Below are 19,475 nucleotides of genomic sequence, written 5' to 3'. Positions count from 1 at the left end.
TACTTCACTGAATGAAGAAAAAGCTTTCCTTAACCACAAGTCTTATTAAAGCTTCATAAGTTTTATATTGAAAGAAACTGATTAGGAAATGTTTTTCTTTTGCCTGATTTTGTTATTTTGTAATTGTTACTTATGTAAATTACTTTCACTTTGGTCTTTAACATACCAAAATTTCCACTTCATATTTTGGTCTGATTATGTAATTTTTAAATATTGAATGATTGGTGTTTTGGTCACTTGCTCAATACTTGAGTAGCCTTTTTACTGAATACTAATTTACTCTTACTTTAGTAATTTCTTGGACTTGAGTAAAACCATGTTGAAGTAGGATTATTTTTGGGAACTCTGCCTACCCCTGAGTGTTTCAAACATCACTAAAATGCTTAAAATGTCAGCATTGACCTGATGAAACCATGCCTCGTCAAGAGTGGTTCATACATTTCCGTTCATATCTTGAACTGTCCTATCACCACTGAGCAAGGTAGTCCCACAGCATGATGCTGTCACCACCACACTTACCAACTGGGATAAATTTGAAAGCTCCCTTTCAGATCCTCCAGTCTCTTTTTTTTGTCATGGTGGTGCAAACAGCTGAGTCTTTGTCTGCTCTGATCATCAAACATTTCTCTAACACAGTTGTCTTAATTGTCAGTGTGGCAAATGTCACAAATTTCTAGGTCTTAATCTTGGTTCATGTTGATGTTGCACACCAGATTTACTAGATGCCGAAACTGACGTTTCCAGCATCTCCCAGTTCCAATTTTCATTCGTCTGATGGTAACAGTCTGGATTAGATGGATGAAACTTGGACACGGTTGGATGTTCCAACAGGAAAAATGATCTCAAACACACAAACTGTTTCTTGTAATGGATAAAACAGACTAACATGAAGCTGCAGGACTGATCCAGACCACAAGCCTGTCATAAAAATTTGTGCTTGAAAGCAGTATGTTTTCCAGGAAACCAATTTAAATGTGCTTTAGTATTTCTGATTGAAAGAATGGTCGTAAATGCAGACATTTTTTAGGCTGTAAGCTTGTTGGAAGCTGCGAAAAGCCTGTGGTAGATAAAAGTACAGCACGCGAAAGGGACTTTTAACCAAACCTTGGTGGGGTGAGTATATTTGAGACGATATGGAGCAGAAACAAAACACAAAAGATTTTCAAAAATTTTGCTTCAAAACCTTGTCTTTAAAATTCACTGAAGCTGGAGTTCACTCAAAAAAGGACCCTGTCTTTTTCCAGGTTTTTTCAAATGGTTTTATTTTTGTTTTTTATTATTTTAGAGTACAAAACTGTAGTGAATCTGCTTCAATTGAAGTTGGGCCTAAACTATAGGTTGCACAAATTATAGGAAAACACACACTTCTAAAAATGGCGTCCGAGTTTGAGAGAGCGGTGTCAAATGGGGCACCATTAAAATGGCCCCATTCTAAACGGCACATAACCATTTTAATGCTTTTGTGCCGTTTAGAGTTACTTACATAAGGCAATCTAGAACTGTTAGAAGGGATTGTCCTATAGACTCTTTAAAGTGCACTTTTTGCATATTGGTACCCTTTTTTTTACTTAGTAAAAAATTCCAACTTGCAGTTTTAGTGGAGCTATTAGGTCTAGTTAAACCTGAATTCAAAGGCTGTCTACAGAGAAGAGGTTGTGAAACTGCCCAAATTAGATTTTTATATCTATATAAAAAGCATTTAATCAGTCGGTGAGTCAAAAGCAAAATACAGAGGGGAGAAATGTTAAAACGGCAATAATAAAGAATGTCAATTTAACAAATCGAGAAAACTGCGGCATTATTAGACTTTTGCATATTAGAAGATATAAGTGAAAAAGAGCAAGAAACCAAAATGTTTTCCAAACTCACTTTTCATTTTTCCATACTATTCAATAAATTGCAAACTTTTCCAGATTTTTGTGTGTGTGTGTGTGTGTAACCTAAACCTAAATTAGCCCACACGTGGGCTAATTTTAGCTAACCGACAACATGAACGACATCTGCAGGCCTGTGGGTGGCGCTGTGGGTTAGCCGCAGCAAATAGAGACTTTTTCCTCCCATGTGAATCATCTGTGTTAAAGCCAAACCACCGCGGCTGCCTCCTGGAAGAAGCCTGATTACTGTGCCGTGTGTGTGTGTGTGTGTGTGAGAGAGAGAGAGAGAGAGAGAGAGAGAGAAAGAGAGAGAGACAGTGTGTGTGTTTGGGCTGTGATTGGGTAATCTGAATGCAGATCTGGGAGGAGTGAGCGGAATAACAGAGAGAATAAGAGAGACGGGGATAAAATAAAAAAAAAGGGTTGGCCCAAAGAGAAGAGCCGCAACAAGAACCATGTCTCTGACTCCGAGCGCATCTGCCAGCCTGCAGCCAGCAAAGATGAAAAAAGACGAATCCTTTCTGGGGAAATTAGGAGGAACCCTTGTCCGGAAGAAACGGGCTAAAGAAGGTGAGTCGGTTTAGAGTTTTTCCTGCTTTAATGCGTTTTTGTTGTTGTTATTGTAATAATAAGTCCTCCTGTGTTTCTGTCCATGGTGCTGCAATCACAAGATTTTCCATCGTAGAGTAGGCACGTTGTTTGAAATGCAAACACAGACGGGTTTTGATGGTGGTGAAGCTGATAAAAGTGAACATGGAAGGCATCTATTTATATAAACAAAGACTTCATAGATGGCAAACTCCTCTGGCATTCAACATGAGGTAAAGATGTATAAATAGATCAGATCCTCAGAGTGACCCGTTACAGGAATGCCTTTTGATAAAGAAAAAATTAAGATTATTAACTTGAAGCAGTCTTTATTTTTCTACTATTCTGTGTTTAAGCAGCTATTTTTATGTCCTTAATCCACAGAGCAGTTTGGTCAGAAGGACAGCTGCAAAGGTTTATCAACCTCAAGCTGTGTGTGTGTGTTTTCTCACTGCCATGTGTTTGCAATTTCCATTAGAGCAGACCCACTGGCAGGAGGTCAGAAACATTTTAATTGTTTTAGGAGGAACCCTGGATTCCAGGCTTCACCTTTCAAGGAGAATGTTCTCTCATTTGAACTTCTCTTAATGGATCGGGCAATGCAAAACTGCTTTTGTGCAGTTTAATCCTTTTGTTTTTCTTCCCCCATTGAATTTAGCAAAGATACTCACAATGTTGGGTTTAAAAGTGCAAACATTCCTAACGTTTAAGAAAAAGACCGTTTTCAGAGCGGTTTTAGAGGTTTTGATGTAAAGCTAAACAGTTTTTGAAATATCTAAATTGTAAGATTTCATTCTAATTTTGAGGAGACGGTGAAAGAAAGAAAGAGAAAAGCTCCTGGTTGTTCTTCGCCTCAAATAAAATCACCATTGCCTAAGTTCAGATAGCAGCTGATGGTTACAACTCATATTGTGATAATTTCTGACTTTCAAAGATGAAAATAGATGTTAATTTACAAAGAACTGAGTTGTACAATTGATGTAAATAACTAAGGGGTGACCTCACCTGTTCTATGTAGATCCAATCAGAAGTTTAATCGTCTGAAAAGGCAAATAACTTCAATGGATTTCAAAATAGTTTTGTCTAGTCCGACTTGTGTTTCAAAACCAGTTTTGATGTATGTTTGGGATCATTTTTCAACTTTAACACCTAGCGAGTCATCGTCCAATGACGTCAGTTTAACATCCACACAAACTCGGACCTTGTCACCCACCCACTCAAGAAAAATGGGATTTCCAAATCTATGTATACTGTAATATATGTTGCTATTAATAGATGTTATTATTAGATGTTGGGAGCATCATGTTTATCTCCAGTGGTTCTGGTGATCAGAAAGGATGACTCCCTCAAAAGTCTTGAGCTTCACTTTAGTTCAGTAGCTATGGATTAATAAAACCCCAGTAGGGAGTCCAACAGGACAGTGATCATAAGCGGATATGAAAACTGAGTTTGGAAGGCTAATAATAAGCTTCTTTAAATGAATTTGACATCAAAGCTGTGGAAAATTTATAGACTGTGCTTAAAATTCAGGTCAGAGCCAAAAAAGGTCCAATATCCAACCTGAAGTATGCCAGAAGTTTCACGACAGCTACAAAAAAAGTTTGGTTTCTCTTTAAGGAGATGTATCTATGCTATACTTTAACCCCTCAATTTGTTTTTCTTCTATAATAATACACACAAAAAAGCAAAAAGTCAAAAATGAGTGTAGATGTTTTCACCATGAAAGCACCTGATGCGTTCTGCCAACCTCTTCTCTGATTTAAATCTGTTTCCGATCTAAATTTGACCAGCCTGTTGAGTGCGTACCACTGATGCTGACTGACGTTTTCCTTCCTCATACCCAGGATCTTATCAGAAGTTTCTCACCACCACAAGCCGGATCTATATCTGCTTCATGAAAGTAGAAGTGCTTACTTGGAAGACCTCACGAATTTGAGCTGATAAAATGCTCCAGTCAGAAAAGCTACGAACATGCATCAGCTTAACGATGACTTCTTCTACAAATGTATTGAGATTCTCAAAGTTAGTTTCTTAAATCCTCGGTTTGTCATGTTTTCATGACACTAGAAAGTAAATGACTGCAAATGACCTAAGGTATTATTTTAAGAATGCACAAGTAGAATAGTTGAAAAAGGAAATCCTGTGCATATATTTGAAACGTGTCACTCTGAACTAAAATTATTCATTTAAATAATTAATAAATAGTTAATAAATATTCATAAAATGTTGTGGAATAAATTAGGGCTGTTGTAAAAGAATATTTTAGTAATCGAGTACTCTATGGAATATTTTTACGATTATCCGAGGAATCTGATCTCTCTCTCTCTCTCTCTGCCATTCCTACCATTCACTCCAAAACCACGATTCCAACGCCAGAAAAGCTGTCGTAGTTCAACCATCGCACCACAAACGTCTACAATCCTTATTTGTCCCCAAAACGCCACACAATTCAACACCATGCTGTGAGCACTTCACAACAATTCATTGGCGGAAGTGAGAGCACTGCCCTCCACAAATAATGATCCGGCTGGAACACGGTGCGCTACATAATAAAACAATTTAATTAAGCTTCGAGGCAGATAAATTTTCCTTGAGGAATTTTAATACTCGAGGAATTGTTTCAGCCCTAGAATAAATAATCTCATACTCTACAAACAGGTTGTAATTCAGTTTCAGAATCATGTTTGCCAAAATAATATATATAGTTCAAACAGAAAATATAATTTTATTCCCTTTGTGACTAATGTCGCTAATTCGCATCATACGCAAATGTACACTAATTTCAGGTCTAGCAATCAAATTAAGAATTGTTAGTTAACGTATGACAACAAAAAGACAAGCAATGTTTTTATTTAAATAAATGAACATAAATCCAGGCAATATGTTTGTTTTAAATTTGTGATATTTGTACGAACCTTCTCATTATCTGCGTGAGACGCCCTCACACAGATCTCAGATCTGTTGAATGTTTAAAGAGACAGTAGCATTGTAGCTTTTGAAGGCAACGTTGCTGGCAGAAGACGGCGTGTTGCCGTCCTGGGTGTGGTTCAAAGCTGACACTCAGCAGATGAGTTATGCCGTTAGAAAAGTTGCCTCACTTTTGCTGAATAATCTCTTACTAGTGACCACAACATGTGGTTCAGTGCTACATACAGGACAGAACATGTCACCTTTTCAGAGACTTTTGTCTCTGGCGTTTGACTCTCTCTGTGCGAAGTGATGAGCTGGAAGGAAGTCTGTGTTTCGCCGATGAGATTGGAATCAATTTGTGGGCAGACAGTGTAGTTCGCTGGAAAACGATGAGGCTGCCGTCGCATCCTGATCGTTTTGACACTGTGGTTACACCCTAAATATACAGTACAGTGTAGAAATAAACAGACTGGAGGACGGATGGCAACAGCAGTGAGTCATTACACTCTACATGTAAAATGCTTTCTTATTTTAGTATAACTTCGTATGCACCGTATACCTAATTTAGCTTGCTTAAAAATTAAGTTTTGAACAGTACATAGCGGTCTGTTTCTTTATGCGATTATTATTTTACTAAAAGAGGAATTTACTCAATTTGTGCCCAATTTCTACTGGATTTAGTTCAGTTTCATTTACAAATTCCCGAGCTTGTATTGCAATATTCAGTGACTTGCACAAATTTATTAGAACCACAAATTTGAATGTATATTTTTATTATTTTATGTGGTTGACAACACAGTGCAGAGCCATGAAGTGGGAGGAAAATAAGAATTTTTAAGTTTCCAAATAAACATCCATAAATAGTTGTATGCATATTCAGCCCTCGTTAAGATAAAAAAGAACTTTATTGATCCCTTTGAGACTTTCCCTCAGGGAAATTGTACCACATCTTGTTGTTTTTGAAACGTCGTCTCACTTCCTCAACTCCTTGACAGATCAAACGGAAACGAGCCCTTTTTATCACCAGCAGAAAATCAACAGATCAAACTTTAAAAAAGAAGAAAAAAAGGCTCCCACACACAGATAAAGGGGGGGAAAAAAAAGCTAAATGAATTCCAGCTGTGGGGTCTGAAATGCACAACCCACTCAGACACCATCCTCTCCTTTCTGCTGTTACTCACCGATTCCTGACTGGATGTAAATAACCGGCGCTATTTTTAAGCGGCCGTCTGTCTGTCGTCTCTGTACTACGGCCTTATTTATATCCTCCCCTGTGCACCTCAGTCAAGCGGCTCTTTCCCAGCCGGAGGAGGTCGATTTCAATCTGTTTAACGTCGTTGTTTATGATGCACACAGATTACAAGCAGACCGTCTCTAATGCAAAGGGAACCTCCCTGCAGTGGTTTTGATAAATCGCTGTCATTTAACCCAGTCGTCCGTGTAGATGGAAGCTCCTTTCTTGGCTTCTGGTGGTTCAGAAGATTAATGCTCATGGCTGCGAGCTTTGTGTGTATTAAATTAGAACAAGTGGATTAACAGGAACACAGTCACAGCCCAGCTGGTTATACGATGCAGCAAAAGATATTCACGGCACTGTTCTCATGCACAGTTGACTTGCTCGTTGTAACAAGCCTGTGAAATTTGCAGCAAGAGTATTAAATATAAGTCATTATTCACTGATAGAACCCGTATTGTGAGCGTGAGAACACCCCACTCTCAGGTCTGAATTTGTGATTCAAGTACGTAGACGCGTTATGTTGCGTTTTCAAAGCACAAACAGCTGCTGAATGCAGAAAATGCCTCTAGAAATAGAATTTTCTCCCATCGTTTTGGCGCCCCCTCCTGCGCGGCGCCCCTATGCAGAGCCACTTGTTGTTCTGGCTGCAGTGACATCAGTTTTTCACATTTACCTGTGATGGTTCCTCAAAGTGCACCTAGTCTCCACATCCCAGAGCCGACCTGTGCGCTCTGACCTAATTGCCTCCGGCGTGGTGTGTGTCCCCTTCCTATCTCACACACACACATACACGCGCACGCACACACCCCCTCCTCTGATGAACCTGTCTGGTAGCTGCGCCGCAGAGGTGGGGTGGAGAGCTGTGACAGAAATAAACACGTGATGACGCCCCTGGCTCTGCTCAGTTGCACCGATCGCAACTTACTCTCACACACACACACTGCACACAAATACTCTCAATATTTAATACCGTTCTCATTCTGTGACTGGTTCCTTCGCTTGCTCGCCGGCTCCAAGGAGGATCCGGAGTGTGTGTTTCTTTTGGGGGGAAAGGGGACATGGCTGGGCTGCTGTGTGGGACTAAAAGGAAGAAGCAAGGTAATCTGATTTTTTTTTTTTATTGCTGGACTATTAGGAACTTGGAAGTGAAAATGGGGAAGCGGGAGCCGTCAGTGCAGCTTTGGTTAAATGTCAGCTGTTAAGAGGAATCAGCAGCGCACTACTTGAGTAAATGAGTTGTTTTTTTTTTTTTCTTCTTTAAACATTACGATCATTCAGATGCACCCCACACGGTTCAAAGCAGCAGTTATGCAGTGAGATGGACACACAGGCAGGAAGCAGCAATTATGAGGAATTTCAGTCAATCTGATGTGTAATTATAAGCTAACTGCTGATCTATAGTACGATTAAAGGCTCAATGAGAGGGCTGAAGCAGATAGTAAATCTTTGGGGAACCCTCTTCTTCTCCGGCTAATTCTGTTTATCTTCTCATGACTCACCGCTTTGAGGTCGTATTACTGTTCTAGCTGTGCTATAAACACACTCTGGTTTGTTCCCTTTGACGTCCGTCTCCTCCTCCTCCTCTGCCCTTCCAGGCTCTAGGAATAATCCAGGACTTGGATGAAACGATAGATTTGGAAGCATTGATTGCGCTTTAGCCTGTTGCAGGTTGTGCAAATTGAAAAGCGGGAGGATAAAAAGCATTATGGCCATTAGGAGCAAGAAAGCCCTTAAATCTCCTGGAGTATCGCCGCAGTCCGCGTCCAAACGTGCCAGCAGAAATATATTCTGCTTAAAGATGGATTCACAAGTGTCAAGAGTTTGTTTTTCCATGAAGAGATTTTGAAGTCATTACGCTGCTTCCACTACCGAACAAATCCAAGGTTACAGAGAAGGTTTTCTTCTTGTTGTTGTTGATAGATTGGACAGTAAATGTCAAGCAATCTGTTCTGAAAAAGGAAGTAAGAAATATGAGAAACTTTTGGAATGAAGCTCGGAGCCGAAACCAGAATAAACATTTGCCAAGTGCTCAACAGCAAGGATGTAAATGTGATGCAAAACTAATGAGCTTGGAGATCCACATCAGGAAGAGCGTGCAAATTTCACCAGACACAGTATACTCTATTCAGTTCATTTAACTTGTACACTCACTGGCCACTTTGTTAGGTACTCCCAGTGGTAGATCTCTCTCTTTATTTTTTTTTTAATCTTAGGAGCCCCATCACATATTGTGAAACGCATCACTGCTTCACTGGTTCCAACGCATCACACAGGTCCTTTATTGGATTGAGATCTGGTGACTGCAGTGGCCGCAAGGAATCCATCGTCATGTTCAAGAGGCCTGCTTGAGCTGATTTGAGATTTGTGACAGAGCATTGTCCTGCTGGAAGTAGCCATCAGATGAGTACATGTTTCCTCCAGTGGTGTAGCGCCACCACAGGCGAAAGGGGTGAACAGGTTTTTCAAAGGGTTTGGCAGCTGAAACTCTTAGGTGTAAAAACGTCTACAGATCAGTGTTTCACTACTATCTACCATTGTCTCAGTTTGGTGAGTCTTTGACGATCCTTTGTTCAGTTTGCTGTTCTTAGGTGGCAGGAGTTGGCTCCCAGTGTAGATGTCTGCTGCTGTACATGCCTCCTCCAGGTGGTATCCTGTGTGCCTTGGCTGTAGTGAACGATTTCTTTGAGTCCCTATTGCCTAACATCATCTCTGCCCATTCTCCTCTGACATTAATATGCTCTCTCTTCCCAACCATTTTCTATAACCCAGCAGTGTGAAGGTCCCAGTAGATCAGCAGTGTCTACAGTACTTCAATTTGTGTGATTGGCCAATTTGCTATTAGTGCCAACAAGCAAACAAACAGGGGTCGATAAGTGCATCTCCATTAATTTCTTTAAGAGCATTTATTTTCTATCATCTGTGGAGAAGCAACATTCAGTTTTTATGCTCTATTAATCTGGTACAAACTTCCCAAAAAACTGTAAAGCTGCTGAAACCCCGATGAGTTCCTTTTAAATCGGTGACTAAAAACCTACTCACTTAGAGTTGCCTTTGATTCTTAATAACAGGAACATTGATTGATCAATATTTTTGATCGGCGATCAAATGTATTTGGAGCATTTCGATGATGACTTTTCACAAGATCTAAAGTTTACTGCTGCTTCATAGTCAGTTTCTGCATTACGTTTTTGTGATGTAAAGCGCTTTGAAATGCCTCTTTGCTGAAATGTGCGACGCAATTAAACTTGACTCGACTTGTGATACTTGAAGCAAAAGTTTGAATATTTAATTTGTATTTCACACAATTGGTGAAGCACCAGTAAGTCGGTACCATTGTACTTTGTACAAAGTGAATACTTTGCAATTCCTCCGTCTTACACTGTCATAATGATCCCCTACAGTGAATATCTACTCCACAAGTTTATTCTTTTTTTCTTTAAGATAATTTTGTTGGCTCTACTTGACAGCGAGTGGAGGGAAGTGGGACGATGTTGGGTTGTTAGCAAGTTGCAGGCTTAAAATGACAGTACCTTAGCCAATCAGAGCAGTCGTTTACAGTACATGATTGGGCTTGAGTTTAATGCTTAATCACAGTAGCCACATGAAGAGGATCTACATGCTATGTGGTTAGCTCATTAGTGTGCAAGAAGAGCTGAAATAGCCAACGTGTGAGTTCTGGTGTAATTTAGAATGTGTCCCTTTTTTCTCGCCAATCCTCTCTAAATGCAAACACTGTGTGTTAATTAAATCCTCTGGATGTGTGTGTGTAATGCAGCAAACCTCAGTTGCAAGTAAATCAACCTGCAGGCTGAACCCCAGTACTCAGCTGTTTGATTGTGACAAACTATTAGCTATGGAACTTTTTTTTTCTTCTTTTTTTAAATATTTTGTTATGTTATAAGCAGAAAGCTTAATGTTCCCCCCCCCCCCAGTCAGTCAGCTGCAGAACTGTCTTTTATGTCAAAGCAATTACAGCTACAAGTTTTTAGGGGTAAATCTCCAGTTTTGCACATTTCGAAACTAAAATCGGTTTGATTTTCAGTCGCACTGAATAAAGAGCATCTGCAAAAAGCAACTTTCAAATCCCGCCACAGATTCCCATTTGGACTCGGATCTGAACTTTGACTGGACCATTTTAAGACGTTAACACGCTTTTCTCTAAGCCGCTGCGTCACAGCACCGGCTCGGACTCTAAACTTCATTTTCTTAAACAGTATTTTGGTTTGACTTCATCGAACTTGATATAATAAACAGTTGTATCAAAACAAAAGAAGAATAGTCGTAAAGTATATTTACATGTTCAAAGGAGAGAGTAGAAGTTATTTTTTCTTATTTGTAATTGTTTATATTGCAGAAAACATTCAATGTGACTGTATATTTTATTAAATAAAGAAGTTCAATATTTGATTCCATTTCTATTTCTACGTTGTTGCGTTTTTGTTCTGTACTCTTCATGATTTCAGTTTCTTCTCACCTTACATTACATTTTTAATTTCTCTTGCTAATTTCTAAAGCATGCTTGCTTTAAAAATTGACCTGATTTCTCCCCGTTGTTTCCATCTCACCAGTGAGCGATCTCCATGAGGAGGGCAAGAACGCCATCAACGCACCGCTGCTTCCCTCAGCAACAGAAATCCATCCGGAGGACACTCTGCTGGGTACGAACGCTGCAAACGAACCATTTGGACCTGAAAAGCACCTCACACTTGCGTCCGGTTGTGTTAAATTTAGCGATGGGTTACGGTTGGACGTTTACTGCTTCCAGTTCTTCAGACTGATTTCTCAAGGCAGTGTGTCAGAGGGTATTCAGGCCTCAGAGGTCAAGAAAACGACTCTGCTGAAACTGTTTGACAGCGGAGAAGGAGGAAGTGAAAGTGGGTGGAGTGCGGATGCCCTTGAACTCCGTAAACTGTGAAATCATCTCTGATGCATCTCGGAGGAAAAGCTTGTCTTATTGATGGCTGTGAAATTATTTTTGAAGGAAAACCTGTCATCATATTTATAAACTATTGATCTCACCAGCGAGAAAAGAAAAAATATTTCTTATTTGAATAAAAAGTTGTTATAAGCGACACTTTATTAAATTCATGTTTCATGATTATAGTTTTGACATTGCTTTTCCTCGCAGAAGAAAATGCTGAAAGGATCATGCTGGACCCCACGTCAAGGGAAAACCCTAAATTTAAAGATCTCGTGAAGGTAAATGAGACCAAATGGGATTTTGTGAAGTGAAAAAAAAGCTGAATATGTTCAGAGCAAAACATAAATACCCCAATCGTGCGAACTGGATCACGCAGGTTCTGATCGACTGGATCAACAGCGAGCTGGAGGAGGAGAGGATCATAGTGAAAGACCTGGAGGAGGACTGCTACGACGGACAAGTGCTGCAGAAGCTGTTCGGTAGGAAATGGTCACATGTTTAACAGTTACAAAAATAAAACCTCCTCAGAGGGTTTATTCTTGGTAGACGGCATTAAGGCTTGTTTCAGTCATGCTGGTTTTCATTTCTGTTCTAAAAATGTAAAGTAGGTTCATTTCTTACTGTTCTGTTTGCCAGGTGGGCACTAACAAGTCCTGGCTCCTGAAACAACAGCACGATTTGCCCCAGGATTGCATTTCTGGAAACCATTTAGTTGGGAAAATTGGAAACCTGAAGTTCAGATAAATGTTCTGCTCATTCAGTTAATGCATTAGCAGCTCTATTCGGTTGTCTGCTGTGAAAAATGTGATTTGTTTTAGGATGCAAAGCACCAGCATGTTTAACAGCATCCCCATATTTGTTTTTTCTATAATTATGAAAATAAAGGTTTCAGAAGAAAATCAGATATTAGTAACTAATGTTTATCCTCTTTTTTTTCCCGCAGAGTATTTTATTATTTTAGCATGAAGAATTTTTTTTTCCCCTTTAAAGCACTAAACAGTTTTTTTTTTACATTTGCATTCGTGGAGATAGATTTTTAAATATTTGTTTTAAAAATAATTGACTTGCATATATTCAGTCAAAGCTATAAAACTTATTTTTAAGCCAAAAGAGTCTAGATTCAAAAAGTTGCTCAGCATTTCTGACTGGCTGGTTGTCCATGTTGGTTTTCAAAAGTGTACTTACACAAGTTGGCCAGCAGGTGGCTTTGTATGGCATGTCACTCTAGTCCAGTGGTTTCCAAACATTTTCTAACATACTTGTAGCTCTGTACAGCAGCAGGTCTCCTTCACTGCCGCACAGGTGTAAACCCAGCGCGAGAGTCGTAGCGCTCATGTTGCGTTTAAAGGGGGCTTGGAAAAACGGGTTACGACATGTTAACAACGGATAAAACGGTTTTAACCGCTAATAAAAGTGACAGAAGACACAGATATGGGAAGTGTGGAAGCTCCTACTGTATCAAATTGACATAGGAATAACAGAGTTGGCCATTCTAAGGTAAAAACCCAGCGCATACAGTGTTCATATTTTTTTTTTAATTTTTTTTATTTTTTATCATTCATCCAGACGGCTTCCTGCGCCCCCCGTGCAATGGCACGGCGTGCCCCACAGTTTGAGAACCTCTGCTCTAGTCCAAAGAGTTGGCTTATATATAGCATAACATCCAGCTATTTACACGTAAACAAATGGCTTGTGGCTAGCTGTCTATTTTAGTGGACACTAAGCACGAAAAGAACTCCGTGCGTTTCTTAATGATGAACACAAAACAGGAAGTATGTTCACATTTAAAGCCAAATGTTCTTCAGCTGCTACCAAGACATCTTTTGGATAGCTATGTGGGATTTTTGCCCCGTTTCAAACTCCATCATTCTTGCACCTTTTGCAGTCAGAGTCCTTTGTTGCATTTGTTCATCTGCTGGCTACTTTTTATGTGTAGTAATATTTGAAACGACACAGATGAGCTTGGACTTCTAAACCTCTTCCTTTGTCTGTCGGTGACAGAGAAACTGTCGGGTCGGAAGCTGAACGTAGCGGAGGTCACCCAGTCGGAGATTGGACAGAAGCAGAAGCTTCAGACGGTTCTGGAGGCCGTCAACAACACCCTGAGGCCTCACGGCTGGACGCTGGAGTGGAGTGTGGACTGTGAGTTTGACACCCTTTTCAGTCCCTGACTTCTTGAAGTAAACGCACAAAACGTATACGTACAATTTTAATGTGTGACACTTAGTCCTGTCATAATAACTAAAGTTTCTGGACGATTAATCTTCCCAGATGTTATCGCGATAAACGGTAATATTGTTGTTTTGAGACAATTTTCCAGTAACACAATGATGATAATGGCACAACAATGCAAGAACATGTTCTCAAAGATCAATAAACTTTAAATTCTAATTAACATTTAGCACTGGAACTGGAAGACATTTTAAATATCCAAATAAATCAACAAAACAACAGAAACGAGTAATAAAATGAGTGATGAAGTCTCTGGAAACAAAATTATCCTTCAAAAAAAGGTTTAGTTGAGACCAAAACTCCAGTCTGAAGACTTTTACTATCCAACTTAGAAAAACGTAGAAAGAGAAAAACGATAAATTTGTTTTAATTTACGATGCGATTATTTGATTTAGTGATTACTGTGGCATAATTTGGTTAAACACAGCTGAGCGTCTTCATTTTTAAAATGACGAGTATTTCCTTCTAAACACAGTTGGGAAATCCCAATATCACAAAGAACTTCCTAGATAGATGTGCTTTACTGCCAAACGTGTTCACTTGTCTGACTTCACACACACATCCCGGATGAACTCGAGTAACATCCCATTAGTGATCCATAACGTATATTATGATGCCTGCTCACCCGTTGCCCACCATTTCATCGTCTGTAACGGCTTCAGTCTTTCTGGGAAAGCTTTTTATTTTTCACGAATGTCTGACTATCCTTCCGGTTGTGAGATCAGTCACGATGAGAGGTCATTGAAGCTGTAATGTATTCTTGCTTCTGCATGCACTTTCATACTCCCTTTCATGCATCATCATAGTCTTTCCCAAGAGAGTGTGGAGGTGTTTGAGAAAACAAGAATACGCGATGGCCTCAACGGTATGAGTTCTTGCATTTTTATGCCATTACAATTATATTACTTAGAAATGCTATCAAAACAATGTTATCGTTTATCGCAATAAGTTCTGATTATTGCGACAAGTTATCGTCCAGCAAAATTTGCTATTATGACAGGAAACTGAGCAGATGACCAAAACAAGATGTTTGGTTGTTAAAACACGGTGTTGCCATGCAACAAAGCTGTTTGGTTGCCCATACAGACAGTTGTTGCCGGATGCAAGTTTTTCAGTGAGAGATGTTAAATAGTGAAGCTGAAGAGGGAAGACGTCAACGCTCTACACCTGAGTGTTTGTCTCCCAACCCATATTGTTATTGCAGAATTTGGCACATTTTCTCTGACATTGCACAGCTCTACCCAATCAAACTCATGCCAACATTAACATGATTTTCTGTTTCATTGTCGTCTCTGCAGCGATTCATTCAAAGAACCTGGTGGCTATCGTTTACCTGCTGGTTGCCCTCGCTATGCACTTCCAGGCTCCCATCAGACTCCCTGAACACGTGACTGTGCAGGTGGTGGTGGTAAAGGTAAGGTTCCAGTCGGCTTGCAGGATCACTGAAAGCACTGAAGGCTGGAATGTGAATACATTTGAGTAGTAAAACTATTGATTTAAATACTTTCTTTCAGTTTGTCTTCAGTATTTCAGTTCAGCTAGAAAAAATGCATGTCTTAAAAATAGACTCAACAGAGTCTAAGCTAAGCTACAGCTGCTAATACCTTCATGTCTTTCTCCATTTAACTGTCTATTGCTGCAACTGACGGTTGTCGACTCTTCTCGATGATTGTGGTGACATTTTTGTATGAAATGTTATGTATGAATTGTGAGTTTTTATTAGCTGTAATTACTAAAATAAACAGAAATACAGTGAATGATTTGAAGTACAATGAATTAAAATTAAACTTTTAGCTTTATTCTGTTTATTGAGATGCATTTGCTTTTAAATTGTGCGTCACGTACCTTATGGCTTGTTTACTGGGAGGAAGGTGTAGACTTGTACATTTCTCACTGTAAGAATGAAAATCTTAACGATGCTGTTAATACTCGTTGAGCGCCCCCAAGTGGTTATTCTGCTCAGCTCTCTTCAGGCGTTAGGCATTAAATGAGTGACAGATCTACATTAAATGAGATGAAGTGACGTCAATAATGGGTCATTGCTGCTGTGAAATTTGCATAATTTCTTGTGCAGAATTTTTTTTAACATGTAAAAAAAAAAAAAAGAATTACGTATGCGACAGTATCAAATGTCCAGAAAGGTGAACCTGGAGAGCCAGTTCCAGAAATATCTTCGTACTCTAACTATATGGAATAGTGTGGCCAGGGCGTTGACATTAGAAGCAGAAATGATGTTCCTGAAATTAAAACTGTGGTTGACATTTTCTTTGTCAGCAACATGAGTTGCTCTCTGAAGTCACAACTTTTATTTGTGTTCATGCAGAAGAGAGAAGGAATCCTGCAGACTGCTGTCGTGGCTAAAGAACTGACCAGCACCACAGAGTAAGAGCTACCAAGACACGTTTATGAGACTTTTTGGAAGTGCTTGTTGCCTGCAGCTGAGGAACAAACAAATTAATTATGTAATTTCTCTCATTTGCTTTTTTGTTGCAGAATGATGCTGGGGCGATTTGGTAAGTTAAGGAAACCCAAAACGTTGTGTAAAAAGCTTAAGTAACTAGATTATCTTGGTAACAATTTGAATTCATTTTGTTTTGGTTCTTCTTAAATGTCAAACTAGAAGTGAACACATGCTGCTTCAGTCACAGATTTAAAAAAACAAAACAAAAAAAACCATCTTTAATCAGATAAAGATAAAACCTTTGAGTCATCACCAGTCGGTGTTTGTACCTCCTTCAAGTCGTTTTCCTTTCCAGCAGAGCGGGATGCGTTTGACACGTTGTTGGATCATGCGCCCGACAAGCTCAATGTTGTAAAAACGGTAATAAGATCTCAGCTGAACATTAGATGTTGTTTCTAAAGCTATGTTTTTATTTTTTATTAAAGAATGTGTTGTAAAATTGCTGAACGGTTTTGGGATTCTCCCTTCAGTCCCTCATCACCTTCGTGAACAAACACCTGAACAAGCTGAACTTGGAGGTCACTGAGCTGGAATCTCAGGTATCTTATGGATATATTTTTAAAATCACATCCTATCCAATTAAGTCATGTTATTTATATATTGTCTATATTAAAAAAAATGTATATGGTGCATTACAGTTTAACTGATTTCTTTCTGTTATTCTTTTGACTGGATGACATTTTTAAAGCAAATCCCTTCACGATGTGTTATGTTTAATGTGTCCATTATACATATTTATAAGATGTTTGTATTTCCTTAGTTTGCTGATGGAGTGTACCTGATTTTGCTGATGGGGCTGCTGGAAGACTATTTTGTCCCTCTCTACAACTTTTTTCTCACCCCTGAAAGCTTTGAGCAGAAGGTTGTCTCACTTATAGAAAAGTAGAAATTAGATATGCATGTTTTTTTTTAGATGAGAAATATTAATTGCCAGCTTTGCTCCCACTTAGGTTCACAATGTGGCATTTGCCTTTGAGCTGATGCAGGACGGAGGCCTGAAGAAACCAAAAGCAAGACCAGAAGGTATTCCACCATTTCACCGCCTTAATATTACTGCAGATCAAGACTAAATTCACCTTAAAAAAATAAAACAAGACACAATTTTAATGCCAATTAATACAAATTACATGAGTTTAACTAAAAATAACTTTCTTGCTGGAGTAGTATAAACTATGCCTGTTCTGATGGAAACCTGGTTTATATTGAAAAACACAACTTTTAAGTATGGTGGAGAATCAGTGATGCTGTGGGCCTATTTCTGCAATTTGATCAAAATTTTATGGCATCTTGGACTCTTATTTTTCACTTCACTTATTTTTCTTAAAGGGTCAACGTTTTGTATTACCTACTGAATAAATGTGGAAAAGGTTTCACTGAATTAAAAGATTCATGTACTTTAAGGTTGTTTTTTTGTTGTTTTTAATGCTTCTTTACCAGGGAAGTCAATAAGTGTGCAGGAAGCTGTCATTACCAGGATCGTCCAGCAGGTGGTGACCTCGGCCTAATCTGTAACCACTTGATTTATATCCGGCTGAGCTTCTCACCCTGCTTATATAAAAGATGGCACCTCAAAACTTTGCTATGACCAGCTGTTACCATGTAGATTTCATTTTTAGATTTACAGTCATAAGTATAAACCTTATAATTATTTCTAAGATCTTTTGATGTCATTTCGCTCTGTGCAGCCATAATGTAAATGTCCTTTCTCTTTCTACAAACAAATCACTACTTATCAACTCTGTTCCCAACATTTACACTACTTCAGCTCATCCCAGCTGCTGTGATTATCTTTCATTGCAAGGCTGATTATAGGCAACAAGAGAGACCCGGAACAGAGAAACACCGACGTTAGGATGCTAAAAGCAGGCTTCGTGCAGCAACGCTGCTGTTATCTGACTGGCCCCTCGGTTAACCCAAACCCAGTTCGAATGATTAATTCAGTTTAGTGGCTTATGTAGCACACTGCGACACCTCCAAAAAAGAACAGAAACCTACTTTGTGCTTCCAAAATCCTCAGCCAGGAGTAATGCATCATATGATAATCATTTGCGAATTCTTGGGGATCTATTTTAGGCTGCGTTGCTGCTCCAAAAAAGTTGCAAATGGCTGTTCGAAGGAAAGCAGTCCGGCGCTTATCGCGCGCCAGACTCTAACAGGAACCTTCATGAAAGAGCAATCTAAAAGTAATTATCTCAATTGTTGCTTATGTTTCCTGCAGATGTGGTCAACCTGAACCTGAAATCCACCCTCAGAGTCCTCTACAACCTGTTCACCAACTACAAAAACTCTGACTGAACCCGTTTCCCTGGCGGTACTCTGGTCAGAGTAACTCTGAACACGGCGTAACGATCTGGGCACTGGAGGACGCCACCTGGGACTGAGAGACATCATTATCTGCAATCCGAAAACCCCCGGAGGAAAGGACAGAACAAGGCTCTTCTTTAATCATCTCCAAATGTCAGTATTTATTTATTCCTTCCTCGAAAGTTATCTGCGACTTAAGAAGCAGGGCGACCTTTAGGCTCTGCATTTGAATACAGCCGTCATGGGAAAATGACGACGCCGGAGAATGTTTGTGCTAAAGTGAACTAATTGCCTTCAGTGCTGAATATTTTTTGCTGGTATTTTCAGAAGGTGTCTGGATTTTTAAGGCGTGAAAATGCAACTGAAATTTGAGATAAAAATGTTTTTTCTCTTTGTTGCAAAAAAAAGAAGCCAGAATCAGAATAGAAAAGCTTGTTGTATATTAGCTCTTCTTATATTTGCTTAGCCTATGCAAGAATCAAACCGTTAACTCTGTGAGACGTACGAGATGCAAAAGCAGTCTGTTCAAAACTTGTACTGTATGTTGTAAAAGTATGTGAATGTAATAACTGTCCTTTAAAACTCATATTTAATTAAAAATAGTACAAACAAGGCAAATCAACTTATAAAGCTGTTTTTTTGTTTTTTGTTTTTTTTTGTTTTTGTTGTTGCCTGTTTTTTTTCTTTTTCTTTTGGATAAAATTTTACGACTTGGTAACATATATGGGGTCAAAATGACTGCCGAGGTCCAAAAGTATTTGGGATAAAATACGTGTCGAAATTAACATTTATATTCTCTCAAATAAGCACAAACATGACTCTCCTGTTAAAAACCTCTATCTGTTCAAGACGACGACTTAGTATCATGTTCGGTTAAAGTTTTTGCTTTGTCTACAAAACATTGCAGGGCTACTACTACTCGTCTTGAACACCAACACATAAAGAAGA

General features: G+C 39.1%; 1 protein-coding gene across 4 annotated transcripts; it reads left to right on the top strand.

Moving 5' to 3' along the window:
* The first annotated feature begins 2,086 nt into the window (after nt 1–2,086).
* Nucleotides 2,087–19,149, top strand: LOC103134468 (beta-parvin-like). Of its 4 annotated transcripts, none has more exons than XM_007546729.2 (13): nt 2,087–2,444; nt 11,178–11,267; nt 11,738–11,808; nt 11,907–12,009; nt 13,532–13,672; nt 15,061–15,176; nt 16,086–16,144; nt 16,256–16,275; nt 16,522–16,583; nt 16,694–16,762; nt 16,984–17,085; nt 17,174–17,246; nt 18,442–19,149. In XM_007546729.2, the coding sequence occupies exons 1-13, from the start codon at nt 2,330–2,332 to the stop codon at nt 18,516–18,518; spliced, it is 1,098 nt and encodes a 365-aa protein (XP_007546791.1). In that variant the 5' UTR covers nt 2,087–2,329; the 3' UTR covers nt 18,519–19,149. The 4 variants fall into 4 exon arrangements, with proteins under 4 accessions (XP_007546791.1, XP_007546790.1, XP_007546793.1 ...); XM_007546728.2 differs by having other exon boundaries at nt 16,519–16,583; XM_007546731.2 differs by lacking the exon at nt 2,087–2,444 and adding an exon at nt 7,516–7,707.
* The last annotated feature ends 326 nt before the right edge of the window (nt 19,150–19,475 follow it).

The sequence above is a fragment of the Poecilia formosa genome, unplaced genomic scaffold (assembly GCF_000485575.1).
Source record: "Poecilia formosa unplaced genomic scaffold, Poecilia_formosa-5.1.2 Scaffold17, whole genome shotgun sequence".
In the NCBI taxonomy this organism is placed as follows: Eukaryota; Metazoa; Chordata; class Actinopteri; order Cyprinodontiformes; family Poeciliidae; genus Poecilia; species Poecilia formosa.
Note: the sequence above shows the minus strand (reverse complement) of the source record. Positions and strands in the feature narration are given on the sequence as shown.